This window comes from Neodiprion virginianus, chromosome 1 (assembly GCF_021901495.1).
Source record: "Neodiprion virginianus isolate iyNeoVirg1 chromosome 1, iyNeoVirg1.1, whole genome shotgun sequence".
Classification (NCBI taxonomy): Eukaryota; Metazoa; Arthropoda; class Insecta; order Hymenoptera; family Diprionidae; genus Neodiprion; species Neodiprion virginianus.
The window spans coordinates 961,123-976,041 of record NC_060877.1 but is presented as its reverse complement, the minus strand read 5'-3'; the positions used below and the strand labels follow the sequence as shown (position 1 = coordinate 976,041).

The 14,919-nt window shown below is 38.4% G+C and overlaps 3 protein-coding genes across 6 annotated transcripts; 2 read left to right on the top strand and 1 right to left on the bottom strand.

The window, feature by feature from the left end:
* The first annotated feature begins 28 nt into the window (after window positions 1–28).
* On the top strand, window positions 29–4,682 carry LOC124305417 (peptidyl-prolyl cis-trans isomerase G). Of its 2 annotated transcripts, none has more exons than XM_046764846.1 (9): window positions 29–614; window positions 788–1,079; window positions 1,210–1,297; window positions 2,121–2,150; window positions 2,231–2,376; window positions 2,524–2,644; window positions 2,768–3,020; window positions 3,162–3,257; window positions 3,341–4,682. In XM_046764846.1, exons 1-9 carry the CDS (start codon window positions 597–599, stop codon window positions 4,064–4,066), a joined length of 1,770 nt encoding a protein of 589 aa, XP_046620802.1. In that variant the 5' UTR covers window positions 29–596; the 3' UTR covers window positions 4,067–4,682. The 2 variants fall into 2 exon arrangements, with proteins under 2 accessions (XP_046620802.1, XP_046620792.1); XM_046764836.1 differs by having other exon boundaries at window positions 2,765–3,020.
* A 121-nt stretch (window positions 4,683–4,803) lies between these two features.
* LOC124305544 (caspase-1-like) lies at window positions 4,804–7,179 on the bottom strand. 2 transcript variants are annotated; one of them, XM_046765123.1, is made up of 5 exons: window positions 6,946–7,179; window positions 6,583–6,842; window positions 6,170–6,475; window positions 5,833–6,097; window positions 4,804–5,694 (listed from the first exon to the last, which is right to left on the bottom strand). In XM_046765123.1, the coding sequence occupies exons 1-4, from the start codon at window positions 7,020–7,022 to the stop codon at window positions 5,841–5,843; spliced, it is 900 nt and encodes a 299-aa protein (XP_046621079.1). In that variant the 5' UTR covers window positions 7,023–7,179; the 3' UTR covers window positions 4,804–5,694; window positions 5,833–5,840. The 2 variants fall into 2 exon arrangements, with proteins under 2 accessions (XP_046621079.1, XP_046621070.1); XM_046765114.1 differs by having other exon boundaries at window positions 4,804–6,097.
* A 123-nt stretch (window positions 7,180–7,302) lies between these two features.
* Window positions 7,303–13,829, top strand: LOC124305375 (structural maintenance of chromosomes protein 1A). Of its 2 annotated transcripts, none has more exons than XM_046764736.1 (21): window positions 7,303–7,519; window positions 7,664–7,800; window positions 7,898–8,018; window positions 8,267–8,366; window positions 8,530–8,708; window positions 8,796–8,934; window positions 9,023–9,487; window positions 9,579–10,007; window positions 10,072–10,283; window positions 10,371–10,539; window positions 10,605–10,727; window positions 10,814–10,945; window positions 11,025–11,090; window positions 11,165–11,322; window positions 11,557–11,654; window positions 11,744–12,048; window positions 12,141–12,413; window positions 12,520–12,699; window positions 12,801–12,979; window positions 13,115–13,292; window positions 13,481–13,829. In XM_046764736.1, exons 2-21 carry the CDS (start codon window positions 7,689–7,691, stop codon window positions 13,601–13,603), a joined length of 3,741 nt encoding a protein of 1,246 aa, XP_046620692.1. In that variant the 5' UTR covers window positions 7,303–7,519; window positions 7,664–7,688; the 3' UTR covers window positions 13,604–13,829. The 2 variants fall into 2 exon arrangements, with proteins under 2 accessions (XP_046620692.1, XP_046620683.1); XM_046764727.1 differs by having other exon boundaries at window positions 7,587–7,800.
* Window positions 13,830–14,919: the final 1,090 nt, after the last annotated feature.

Genomic DNA, 14,919 nt, shown 5'->3' with positions numbered 1-14,919 from the left:
GTAATCACCGTCCCTCCTAACACACGTTCATTCTGCGATCTGCGAAATATAAAGGGTATGTTCCGAAATCAGCTTCCAGTACTGCAGCAATCTTATATCTTTTTTGCGTAGCTGAGTTCGTGACTAGCTCTGCCTCTGTCGTAGGGAGTCTAGCATATATGGTCTAGTACGGCTAACCAGTTTGGAACGCGCCCAAATTTGCTTATTCAAAATTCTTTTGGTTCAAATTTTGAAAAATCACGCTCGCACACGCTGTTCTATTTTAAATCGTTTTGTATAATCGATGTCCGCGGTGGTGCTTGAATTTCGTAAACGTATTGGACAAATTGTCGGACACCATATCTTAACCTCAAAAGCGACCATTTTGTGTACGTTCTCCCGTTGTCTTTCCCGTTGGCACTGCCGATGCCGCTTCTTATCTACTACTGCTCGGACCTGAACTACACGTCCCGAGTCCTGTGAGCCAACAGCTTAGCAACCATTGATTATACTTCCTTGAAACATTAATAATGCACTAATTGCTGCACAAACCACCGAATCGTAATTGAAAGTGTCTTCAACGGGGTGCTGGGATAACCGTTGATTTGTTATAACTTATGCTGATAGGAAATTCGGTAAGCTTATGCAGTGACTTTTCAAATTTTCGTTGTTTCTGATTAAATTATGTTAATTAATTAATCGTATCGTCGACCTTTCGTTGGTTGTAAATTTACATCGTTCATGCCAATTTGGAGGGCCCAATAATTAATTTGAGTCGCCTTCAACCCACCAACCTGGTAATTTGCAGAGAACAGTCATGACTAAGATCAGGCCTCGGACATTCTTCGACATAGAAGTAGGCGGGTTGCCTATGGGACGCATTGTCTTCGAACTGTATTCAGACATATGCCCAGAGACATGCGAGAATTTTCGTGCCTTGTGCGCAGGCGACAAAGGCCTGGGAAAAACAACTGGCAAGCCGCTGCATTATAAGGGAATCGTCTTTCACCGTGTCGTCAAAGACTTTATGATCCAAGGAGGCGATTTTTCCGTCGGCAATGGTACTGGTGGCGAATCAATCTATGGAGGAACCTTTGCAGGTAAGTTTTTTTATTTATGAAAAACATATCATAACTTACCTACTATTATGGATGACTCGACCAAGACTCAATTTTATGGACCACTTGATTTTGTACCCAGCATAAATTTAATTGTCCTATGTTTTTATAGATGAAAACTTCTCGGTTACTCATGATAAACCATTTTTGTTGTCAATGGCCAATCGTGGTAAGGATTCAAATGGTTCGCAATTCTTCATGTGAGTAAAATTTACTTGCTTGCATCTTATAGAGGAATTTATTTAGATATCACGATGTAGATGAAACCATTTTTAGACTCAACATTTCAACAGTCTTATGAGTTAGTGTTACAATAGCTATCAAACCTGGACATTTAACCGTATATTATACCTCAATTTTCATGGACATCGGTCATCACGGGAGTGATGAAATATATTCTTTATTTCGCAAGGAATAAATTATTAAGCAATGGAAAAGTTATGTTTCTTTCAGTATTTTCAGATCGACACTCAGATTGCGGATATTCAATGAACAGTATAGGGCTTGGAAAAAATTTCACCTGATGTTGATTAGTAAAAATTCATTAACTGAAAAACCAAATCTATCGTGTATACAATTCGAACATAGCGCTAAGACTTTTAAATGATACCAAGCCGTAAACCAAAAACGCGAAATTTGAGAAATTTTGCGAAAAATGAAAGGTATAGATTGTGTTCTGATGGTAGTGGAGCACGCTAGTGAAGTCAAAGTTGGTGAAAGGTAACATCGTTTTTCCTTGTGCAATTTCGACGAAAAACAATTGACCAAGTTATACTCGCCACAGGCAGCAGAGAGAATGGTTATTGCATTACTGTCTGTTGTGTCGGACAATTTTTCACGTTCTGTGTAAAATGAACAAGCCGACTAGAGCCACCGACAAACCTGGTGGAATGAATAACTCGACGCTGTTTCTGTGTAGTCGCGAGGGAGAGGCCCGCACGTCGCTACTACAACACAATGACTCCCGAAAGCTGGCTCTTTCTGTCCATCACTCATCTCCTTAATCATGTTTTGTTGTTGTAGTACAACTCAACCCGCACCCCACCTCGACAAGTAAGTTTAATTTCAGGCTTACTTTTTGTTTGAGAAAATTCAAAAAAACTTACACATTCACCTTTCGTTTTGATTTACAGCGTTCACGTCGTATTTGGAGAAGTGGTTTCTGGGCAAGAGATTGTCTCGCACATCGAAGGTCTACCTGTGGATCGCATGTCTCGTCCCTTACAGGATGCCAAAGTTGTGAACTGTGGAGAGCTTGTTTTAAAAATCAAGGGCAAGGGTAATGACAGTGTTTTAACGAATAAGACTGCTAGAAATCACCGTGACTATTACACATGTCTCCTTACATTTGCAAGAACACAGTTTCCTACAATTAATTAGTTGATACGTATTTTTTTATTTTATTCTGTAAAACCCTTACTTACAGTTAAAAAACGGGAAATAAAGAGTACCATTGGTTCCCATTCATCATCCTCAGGAGCATCATCTTCATCTGAATCCAATTCGCATGTTGGCAAAAGTAGAAAAAAGAAAAAGTCTAAAAAAAGGTGACTGGTTCGAATATGCATTGTTACATTGTTTCTTTTTCTACTATTGAATACGTACTAAAGCCTATACTCCATATTGAATTTTTGGTAAAATGGTAATACATATTGTGATTTACATAGCAGCAAGAAACGCGCAAGGTCTGAAGAAGGAGAAATTCCCGACTCTGGTGATGAGGATGCTGGGAAACCTCACCCACTTGTGTCCGTGACTAAGATTGATCCAGATGAGATACCTGAGGTTCCCGCCAATAAATTTTTGTACAGAGCTGGGTCAGCCAATAATGCTAATCAGAAAGAATTTAGGCAACGTTTTGGGCGAGACAGAAATCGTGGGCATACAAAGAGTGGACGAATTATCAAAGGCAGAGGCGTGTTTGTAAGTAATGTCTGATTGGTTGAAGGAGTTCAAAGACGACCAAGATTTGCAGAGAATGAATTACTCCAAAAAAATAATATTAATTTTACGGTTCTATTGATTTAAAAAAATTACCCCTCACTGCCGATCGACGTTTTGCAGAGATTCCGTACGCCGTCGCGTAGTCGTTCCCGAAGTATGACTCCTCCACATTGGAAACAAGCACAAAATCGTACGATTAAACTCCATGAATTCCAAGTAAGCAACCCGTGAAGTTAAATGCTGTAGCCTTTATTTAGTTTGGCATCGTAATTTTTAACTCATTACGATTACCTTTACAGAAAATGGAAAAGGAACGTATGAAAAAGGAAGGCGACTTGGATGTTGAAGAGGGACAAAGTCAAATTCAACGGGAGGCCGAGAGAAGAAGGAAATTTTCTAACACTCGGGGGGAAGTGCAAGGCTTTGAGCAAGAAAATCAAGATCTCAAGTCGGAGGTAGCGGTTTTCCGTGACGAGATTAATCAGGTGGAGAATATAGAAAATTCAGCACAAGTATTGCGAAGTCATGGTAATGGAAATACAAACATTGAGAAAAACGGAAACAGTCGATCCAGGTCTGATAATAGGCGAGGTGATGGAAGACTGGATAAGCATCGCCCAAGTCATACAAAAACTGAGGATCACAGATATTCTAGGAGAGATTCCAGAGATAGAAATCGAAAGCGTGGTCGTTCAAGGTCCAGAGACCGTCGAAGGTCCAGAGATCGGGATCATAGCCGAAGAAGTAGCCGCGACAGAAAAGGGCGGAGGCACCACTCCCCCAGAAGACGTAGTTCCGTAAGACCAACTAACAGGTCAGACAGACACACCGAAGATCGTCGCGATAAGCGTAACGAAAGCAAGCGTTCAAGTAATGTAGACAACAAGGACGAGAAGCGATCAAATATTGATCGCCAATCAGATAAGCCCGAAAAAAGTAACGATAGCTTGACGTCCGTCATGCAGCCAAAGTTCAAACGCCGATCACGCTCTTCTAGTAACAGTAGTCGAGCTTCCAAAGCGTAAAAAATTGAATTCCAGCGAAATTACTCCTAGACAATTCTGTACCGGAATTTTTTCTTCTCCTTTTATTTTCCTTCCACCCTTTCAATATTGTTTATCGATTCTTGAGAAATTCAATTAATCTATCTCACGTTCGAATACATTCTTCTTTATCAACTTTGTAAATAAATCACTCGCGTTTCTCTCTCCTAACGACTGGTCCGGACGTTTTCACTAATCGTCTGAATCAATAGATTTTCGAATTAGCTTGGTTTAACGATGCATCAGAGTCCATGAAACCGTCATTCATTTCCTCGCCGTAATTGTACGAGTACCCAGAAGTACATGACCTGACTATGGGAAAATCAACATAAAATAGACAATCTGCAGAAACTATCAATAGGTATTGTCTAGAATATACAAAAGTATCAGGATTGTTGATAAAGGTTATACGGTATTGCTAACTGAAGATTTAGAATCATTGTCTAGAACTACCTTCTTAATATTATAATTTGTATTCAGTATCTGACACAAGGATCTTGACACTTGAAGAGTTTCGCCAATTCAAGTCAACTAGGTAACAGCTGAAATGTGGAAGATTTTGTTTCTTTTATGACATTAAATGAATTATATTCAGGGAGTGTTGTGTTTTCATTCCAATCAAATGATATCATCATACTTGTAGATAACAGTTATTTTGTTCTACATAGGAAAGCTCACTGGATGAATGGATAAGATAAGAAGTTCTTTTCCAACATTAATTACAGTTAAATATACTTTATTAATGTTATAAATATTCATACAAAGTGTATAAAAATGCGTATAAATGTGCTATTCCAAAACTACATTTACTTAAAATGTAAAAATACAAAAGAACGTTCAAATAATTTGAGCAATTATTGAATTCACAAAATTAAGATAACAATTTCAATCACAGGGGTATTTTGCTGTTTGTTTTGTTTTAAGCTCTAGCAAAATTAGTTTACATACGAAAAAAAAGGAAATACAAAAGTAGGAAATTTATCTGTGCACGATTTACACTTTTCGTTGGATTGGGCCATACATCACATCCTATCACTGCTTACCAACTAGGTATGAATCTGAAGAATACCACGGGTTTACACTATAGAACTATAGAATATAATAGGTGTGTGTACAGTATATCTTACGTAGTAGAAACATTGAAATTGTATATATATATAAAATTGACCTAACAGTAAATGCACTTTGTTCCAGTTGTGGCCATCAGCCAAAAACAAAAGGACAAGCTATATGATATAATACGTACACTGTTTGAGATCAAATGATTACATCTTGAAGAGTTTTGCGAGTATTAATTACAATTTAGCCATCAGTTGTCGCTTAAGTCTCCTCAAAGTAATAAGATCTAAGTAATGTTACAATGCTCTGTCCTGATCGCAACTTCACAAATACTTCCAGCAATGCAAATTCATTCAAGTTGTTCTAGTAAATAACATTCGATTTTGGTCCGTTGAATTGTTTCGTTTGTGTCATGTTATTTGTGGCTATTATAAGCATTTTTTGTTGTGCCAAATGGCATCGTCAAAATATGCTTTAAGTAACTGCTGTATATGTGAGCAAGTAACGGCAGATAGTTCATGACAAACAATGTGTGCAGTCACTGAAGTAACCTAATCTAATGGAATAAAATGTTACAGATTATTACCTGGGATGAAAAATTTCCGTCGAATAGAGCGAAGGATATTCATAGCTGATAAAAACTGTTCTCAGTCAAGAATTATGGCAAATTGAATTAAAACGATCTTGACCTCGTGCATCAATTAGCAGCAACTCCGTTCTTAGGCAATGTGAACTTCACTAGGCGTGTCAGCATTGAAGTGATACATGGAATTTGTTTCTGCTGATGCATAGTAATATTGTCAGGAGTATTAGATTCAAAATCAATTGCAACGCGCTGACAAACAAAAGTCAGGAGTGTTAGCAAATCCCATCGTGAGCCATTTTCGCAAAGCTCCAAGCACAAAGCTTGCATGAACCAGGATCCTCGGGTCGTGTTCCTCCAAGAATAGAAACCTAGAAGAGAAGAATGGAATAAATATTGCTAACAATGTACTCACAAAGCCTACAAATGACAATGGTAATTACCTGGTATGGTCGAGTAGGCTATTAAAAAATCTGCATGGCTTGGTATGCGAAAACTTTGGGAACCATGTCCGTCTGTTTCTGTGCGTTCTCTGAGGCTAACACCAGGATCTAATTTGTCTCCCTGGCATGCCTGGATAAAGAACATTTTAGGTTTACCAGAGAGTGTCGGACACTTGTCTGCGGTAAAGTATGACCAAATTGTGTCAGCTTTGTAAGGAGTGTCATGGGCGTATAATATACCCAGCTCTCCATGAGACAGTACAGCCACAACTAAACAATCATGATCTGAATGATCCATTTCTGAAACTGATTCATTTCTCATGTTAGTATGCCTCAAGGATAAGTGATGAAAATTCTTGTAGGATGAGTTGGCAATTTGTAAAACAGGATCAAGCGTTTGATGACACACAAACCTTTTTCTAGTTTCTTCTGAATATCCTTGAATATTAGATTCTGAAAATCTTTGACCTCGAATCCAAGTTTGACTAGACAGTTCCTTAGCGTTTCACAGTCAACGTTAGTGCCAGATCTGGGCTTGAGGTGATTTATGGTGAAGGATTCGTGGTTAAAAATCAGAGCTATACCTCGCTTGGAATGATTCATGTTGTAGTGAGTCGCGTAGCGCATTGTCGGACTATTTTGTAATTGGTTTCCATAAGACTGCGCGTTGCTCCTGAAGGAAATTAAAGGTAAACAATCTTACTTCAGTTCTATTTGAAGGTTATATTAGGTTAGGGTTACATTTGGTAGATTTGATAAAAATTTTTCCAACTTACCTTCCGTAACCAAAGGCATCTCCGTAGTCATCCCCTTCGACAGAACTGTCGACGCAACTCTGAATTGTCGCAGACATTATTTTTTTCTATCTTTAACACCTCCAACAAGTATCGATAGGTTTTATCAATATAAACAAACCGCTTTACATGCAGCTTTGTGGATACACTATCCACACGCGTAACACTGTGACGATATTGCCTATGCGACCATAGGTATGAAAATGTCGGACGTAGCAAGCAATGACCCTGAATGACTCATCCGTCGGCTTCTTACCTCCTCATGTTCACAAATTATCCTCTCAGGCACAGAGAGCTAATTTCGGAACGCACTTGCAGAGGAGGATTCGTGGTGAGTATTCCAAAATGGTTCCAAAGTGGTTTCAACTCCCGCGCATAGTTCCCGCCACGGTTACCGCGGTGATATATGACAAAACATCATACTGATCGGAACGTTGAACGGAGAGTCTGGCGCTTGGACATTCGTTTCTGTATTCATTTTCTCAGCGTCGTAGCGTCAGCATTGTGGCGTCTCGCGCCTGCCACGAGCTACGGTTTCGATGATTTTTCGTTAGAGGTATATTTACGTTTGGCTGCGACATGTAAATAGTTTTCAGTGTCAACACTCATGTTTTGTTGGTTAGTATTTTAGTGGAGATTCGAGAGGCGTGGACACTAGTAAACAATAACCGCGGTGATCCGTACGGTTCGCATCTGACAGGTTATTGGATACAACCATAACCAGGATGCCAGCATTTCTGAGTTACATTGAAGTCGAAGACTTCAAATCCTACAAGGGAAAACTTAGAATTGGTCCACTTAAGCCCTTCACGGCAGTCGTAGGCCCAAATGGATCCGGTAAGACCTTCCTACCAAATTCTAAATTGTCATGATCTCAAGCTTGCAACGTCGTTACTGAACATATTTTCAGATCTTTGACTCTGTCAAATTACAGGCAAATCAAATTTCATGGATGCCATCAGTTTTGTCATGGGAGAAAAAACTAGCAGCCTTAGAGTAAAAAGATTCAGTGAGCTCATCCATGGTGCTTCAATTGGTCAGCCCGTTAAGCGAAGGTAAGTAAAGGCAAATAGTCATTACATTTTTTAGTAAAATAGGATGAATCAGTATGGGGGTAAGTCCAAAAGATAGCGTTCAAGGTATAAATACTCATCAGGATGGAATTGGACTTGAACAGTACATTAATTAACTTCATGATTTTATATTTGAAGAAAATGGTGCCTCTGCCATCAATGGCTTGACCTATCTCTCATTTAGCCTTTAGATTACCATATGTTTAATTGTTGATCGGTTTAACTTTCAGTGCTTCGGTTACAGCTGTATTTAAAATGGAAGATGGTACTGAGAAGAGTTTCATGCGGTCAGTGCAAGGCTCCGCTTCCGAGCATCGTATCGATAATATGGTGTGTTTATTACTCATAGTTATTAAATTCAAATACATCTTTGTCCCTTAATTCATCAAAGTAGATCATTAGGTTTCAAAGCTTGTGTGTGAATAATCAATGATAATTAAAATGTGCAATCTTCTCATTTTGCAATTTCTTAAACCAATCTTGCATCCTGTAGGTTGTAACTAGTCAAGTGTACCTTAACGAGTTGGAACATCTTGGGATAAATGTGAAGGCTAAGAATTTCCTCGTCTTTCAAGGGGCTGTGGAGTCGATAGCTATGAAAAATCCCAAAGAACGAACAGCTCTTTTCGAAGAGATCAGCAATTCGGGTGCACTGAAAACTGAATATGAAAGGTAAATCTGAAATTTCTCACTCACGAATTGTAGCTCAAAACGGTTTGATTACATTGTACTCAATGTCTATACTTCAAACCCACTCAGGCTCAGAAGTGAGATGTTCAGAGCGGAAGAAGAGACACAGTTCTCTTATCAAAAAAAGAAAGGTGTAGCTGCTGAGAGAAAGGAGGCAAAATTAGAAAAGGAAGAAGCCGAGAAATACCACCGTTTAAAAGAAGAATGTGTAAGTGGACTGAACAACTTGATTTTCCCCCAAATTTACCTCTTGGCTACACATATTTTGATTTCTTCATTCTGTTTATCAAAATCAGGCAGAAAAGCAGGTGGAGTTACAGCTCTTCAGGTTGTTTCACAATGAAAAAGAGATTGAAAATTTAGAAAACACTCTTAAAAAGAAGCAGCATGAAGTGGATAAGATATTGAAGAAAAAGGAAAAAGTGGATGAGAAATTGCGAGAGCAGAAAAAAGAGGCTGGCAAACTAAACCGTGAATATCAAAAGATTGAACAGGATATTAGGGAAATGGAAGCAGAGATATCCAAAAAAAGGCCCACTTTCATCAAGGCAAAAGAGCGTGTCACTCACATGCAAAAAAAAGTCGAATCTGCTCGCAAATCTTTGGCAACTGCTCGTACTGCTGACGAAGCCCACAAGAAAGACATAAAGGAGCTTCACGACCAGTTGTCCCAAGTTGAGCAAGCTAAAAGTGCCTATGAGGCGAATGTCGCCGGACAATCACAGTCACAGGGGAGAGACGTACAGCTTGAGGATGAACAGGTATATTTTTAGAGAAAAATGTGCAATATAAATTTTTTGACATTAAACCAGAAAAATTGGTATGGTTAATATTATTTAAAAATGATTCAAGGTCCGAGAGTATAATAATCTGAAAGAAGCGGCGGGAAAACAATCAGCACGCTACTTGCAGATGCTCGATTCCATTAATCGTCAGCAAAAATCCGACCAAGACAGGCTTGATAATGAGGGTAGAAAGAAAACGGACGTTGAAAATAAGCACAAGCAGAAAGGTCACATGAGAGACGAGGCTCAAAAGCGTGTAGAAAAGCTTGAGGAGCACATTAGAACTTCAGAAGCTGCGTTGGAGGATCAGAAGAAGCTCAGAGCTGATCTACAGTCAGATGTGGGAACATCCAAAGACAAGATACAACAGATACAGCGCGAGTTGGAAAACATATCTGAACAGCTTGGTGATGCCAAAGTTGACAAGCACGAGGTTTCAAGGAACAAAAAGAAGACAGAAATTGTTGAAAATTTCAAACGTCTTTATCCTGGTGTGGTGAGTAAAAAATGTCCGTTGTTTTGGTGGTAAAACTGTATTCTATTTTATTTATTTGGTTTAGTACGACCGCATGATCAACATGTGCCAACCGATCCACAAAAGATTCAACGTAGCTATTACCAAGGTCTTGGGGAAGTACATGGAAGCTATTGTTGTAGATACTGAAAAGACAGCAAGACAGTGCATACAGTATCTTAAGGAACAATATTTAGAACCAGAAACGTTCTTACCACTTGATTATATTCAAGCAAAGCCATTGAAGGGCAGACTTAGGTATGTTAAACGCCGTTCAGATTTCTGGAATGTGAAAATTATCTTACTGATTATCAATTCTACATGGTGCTAATAATTATTTTGCAGAAACATCCAAGAGCCCAAGAATGTCAAGCTTTTATACGACGTTCTCGCTTTTTCGCCAAAGGATATCGATAGAGCTGTTTTATTCGCCACTAATAATGCTTTGGTCTGTGAAACTCCTGAAGACGCCAATAAAGTTGCGTATGAGATGGACAAAAAAACTAGATACGATGTAAGTAAATGCATATGAAGAAAAAATCACGAAATATAAATCTCACGTTTATTTACTCAATTTAGTGTGTCGCACTTGATGGAACTTATTACCAGAAAGCTGGAATCATTTCGGGTGGAAGTTTGGATTTGGCAAAAAAAGCAAAAAGATGGGACGAAAAACAGATGTCACAGTTAAAATCTCGGAAGGTAACACTATCAAAATTAAATGCTCACACATCTGATTGTTGACAACCATAAAATAACAACCTAGAGATGCGCTCGTTGATTTTCAGGAAAAACTCACAGAAGAACTAAGAGAGGCTCTTAAGAAATCTCGCAAAGAATCCGAACTTAATACAGTCGATTCTCAAATTAGGGGACTTGAGACCCGCCTGAAGTACAATAAAAATGATTTGGTAACAACGGTAAGTGGACAGTACGGCTATACAATTAGTTTTTAACCATTTTGGCAAATCACGTTCACTATTTTAATTTAATCCGTAGAAAAAGCAAATAGCGGATCTCGAAGTCGAGCTGCAGGCACTACAAAATGAGTTGAATCTCTTTGGTGTGAGTAATCGATGAGTATTGGGAGAAATATTCCCATGGTAATCGATTAATTGTATTGATATACTTTTTTGTAGCCCACAATAAGCGATATTGAAAAAACAATGGCCACCAGAGATCAAGAGATCCAAGCTATCAAGGAAAAAATGAACAGTGTGGAGGACGATGTGTTTGCCAACTTTTGCGAACAGATCGGTGTTGCCAATATTCGTCAGTACGAGGAAAGAGAATTGAGGTAGAGTCCAGGAACCTGTACCATCTTTTTTTTTTTTGCCCTCTTAATTTGAATAAAATCAATGCTATTCAGCAATTATCTCCCAAACGTCTCTCAATACCTACAGATCCAGCATAATCCTTGATCCTTGGTCCTTCAATCGTTCCACAATTGCTGATATCATTAGGTATCAATTTATGAGTGAATCACAATGAAATTCATGTTCAATCTAAATGCCAAACACTCGTGTCACAGATCACAGCAAGAGCGTGCCAAGAAACGAATGGAATTCGACAACCAAACAAATCGTATTTTGAACCAGTTAGATTTTGAAAAACAAAAAGATACCGAAAGTAAGAATATTTTTCATTTTCCAATTTTGAAATACCTAATGAATTAATATCTTGGGAATTAATTTTAATCCGATTCTACAAAACAACAGGCAATGTACTTCGCTGGGAAAGAATGGTTCAAGATGCTGAAGATAAACTAGATGCGGCTCGTCAAACCGAGTCTCATCAACTGACTGAGAAAGAAAATGACGAGGTACAAATGAAGAAATTAACATCGACTCGTATTAACAAAAAGCTAGAGATGGATCAGGAAGAGGAGGAAATTGGAAAGGCAAGACGTGAAGCTGGTGCTATTGCAAAAGAAGTTCAGGCTGCGCAAAAACAGCTAAATTCAATTGAATCAAAGATTGAACAAAGGAAAGCAGATCGACATGCTATTTTGATGCAATGCAAGGTGGGTAACTTAGATATCCACAAGGTATCTCAATTACTTTCTAATTAGTTACATCCTTGAAAATCACGACAAAATCATCATCCAATTTTCAGATGGAAGACATTGCAATACCCATGTTGCGTGGGAACATGGAGGATATCACACAAGAGAGTACTGTGGCTGGAAGCGAAACAGGCACAGACTCTACATTGAATACTCAACAGCAGTACGAACGGGAAAGTTTAATCACCATCGACTACGGTCTTCTCCCTGACAGTCTAAAGGACATAGACGATGACGATATTAAAAAGACGAATGACAAACTCAATAGAGTAATAAACGAGCTTCAGGGAACAATACAGAGAATACAAGCTCCAAATATGAAGGTTTGGATTTACATTTTTATTGTTGAGCTGAATTTGACTTGACTTAGGTCACTTCTAGGTCTGAAATGAATCTGATAATTTGGAATAAATATACTTCTCGATATAGGCGTTGCAAAAGTTATATGCGGCTAAGGAAAAATTGCAAGAAACGAATGAGGAGTTCGAACAATCCCGTAAAAAGGCTAAAAAAGCTAAAACTCAGTTCGAGAAGGTTAAGAAAGAGAGACACGATAGGTTCATGGCATGTTTTGAGCATGTCGCCAACGAAATCGACCCGATCTATAAGGTAAATACTGAATATATGTCTACATACTCTTACCGTGTACAGATTTAACGTTCTTGCTTCACTTTTGATTTATATTTTGACTGTTTTTCGACCCTTATCAGTCTTTAGCAAAGAACCAGTCCGCCCAGGCATTCCTTGGACCAGAGAATCCTGAAGAGCCGTATCTGGATGGTATTAATTACAATTGCGTTGCTCCGGGTAAACGATTCCAGCCAATGTCCAACCTTTCTGGTGGTGAAAAAACGGTTGCGGCCTTGGCGTTGCTGTTTGCCGTTCATAGGTAATTGTTTTCAAAGTCAGATCGAGAAGTTGGTGAAGGTATAAAAACGGCCTAAACCCGTTGAAGTTTCGGTGTGGTTTCCTTTCGATCTAGGATCTCTATGCTTCGATGTCATAAATTCTTTTACTGTCGTAGCTTTCAGCCAGCACCCTTTTTCGTTCTGGACGAAATCGACGCAGCCCTGGACAATACGAACATTGGAAAAGTAGCGAGCTACATTCGTGACAAGACTAGCTCTCTACAGACGATTGTTATTTCGCTCAAGGAAGAATTTTACTCTCACGCAGATGCGCTCGTCGGCATCTGCCCTGACGTAAGTGGTTCCGCACACAATCCCGACTCTATCCGCGATCGTAGTGTCTCGCTTGCTTCTATATGAAATAAAAATGAGATTCATTTCGATCGTGTATAGCACTCTAAAGTGCAAAAATTGAGTTTTCGTGATTTATCTTCACATACGTCTATTTGGCGATGTTACTAACGGCCTGTTCTGTTTCACAGGTTGGTGAATGTCTAGAGAGCAAAGTCCTAACACTTGACTTGACAGAATATCCAACTAATTCACAGGCGGTCGAACGGGAACCCGCAGGAATTTTCCCCCCAGCACCTATTATGAATTTGTAAAATTATCTTCAACGTAAAAGTTGGGATTAGGGATTCGGGTTTCCTGGTAATAACATTTGGAGAACGTAACGAAATACTTAATGTCAATTTTTATTTTATTTCCTTATGTTTGTTCTGTATTTTTGCACGTATCATCTGTGTTATGATCTGTAGTCTAAGCAGAATATTATAAGGAGACACAGTCTATGGGTTATTATAAAAGTTTATAAAAATTCTTTAACCATTTCGTAGTATTTTCAATATTTAGATATACCTACAACCACAGATGCGTTGATATCCATGTTATAATCTTATCAAAAAATGAATAATTTATAAATGTTTAATTAGCTTTCTTAACTTTTTATTTTTTTTTCTCGTGCATACTGCAACAATCATTTTATAGAATACCGAATATTCAGTTTCAAGTTTTTTGCCAACTGTTACTACTGTATACCAAATTCAAAGATTACTCACATCTATTTTATTGTTTCAAAGCGTTTTAAGCCCGCAAAATTGTACAAAATTTATCTAATTTTCTAAAGATTGCCAATCTATTCTACCGGTACGGATAGGAGCGCATTCCGGCAACGAACATTTCTTCCTTGAATACATGCCCAGATATTGAAATGCGTCAGTCCATAATCCAGATGTATTTTCAGAATTTTTCGCAGCCGTTGGAATGCCGCGTTTCCGATCTGCTGATTCCATCAGCGAACATCTGAGACATTCATCTTACTTGTGCAACAGCCATTATTTATATCTCCGCGTGTGACTCATCGTTTCATCTAGATACCTAATATATATTTATTCACGTCTTGCGTGTACACGTGTAAGTAATTATACATAAGATCCATTTGCAACATGAAAGTAATGACGCTTTGATTTAACTTCAAAAAATGTAACTTTTTTTTGTAAACTTCCAGTTACTGTCAGTCTAATCGGAGGTCACACGGCGGGTCTCCCTTTTTCCTAAAGGTACCCTATTTTTTTTGTTTTCCTATAAGCACTGCAAAGCCGAAGATTTTCCCTAAATGTACCCTAAAACAGTCAGTTTCCACTTGAAACCCACCCCCCTATCTTGGCCATCCAGTTATTTTTTTTTTTAAAACGGACTGAAAAATCAATTTTATACTTGAGAATAGTGTTTTTACTTCCAACCTAACGTAAGAACAAAAATAAAATACACCGAATCTCAAAACCGTCTTATATTTCAAAAAAGCATCATTTTTACGGTTTATTGTTAATCGAGTGTCGTGATCTATGGAACGTATGCGCTCATCCCAAATTATTTTGTACCTACGTTTAGCTGGAAATATAAACATTGTTCTTAAGCATTT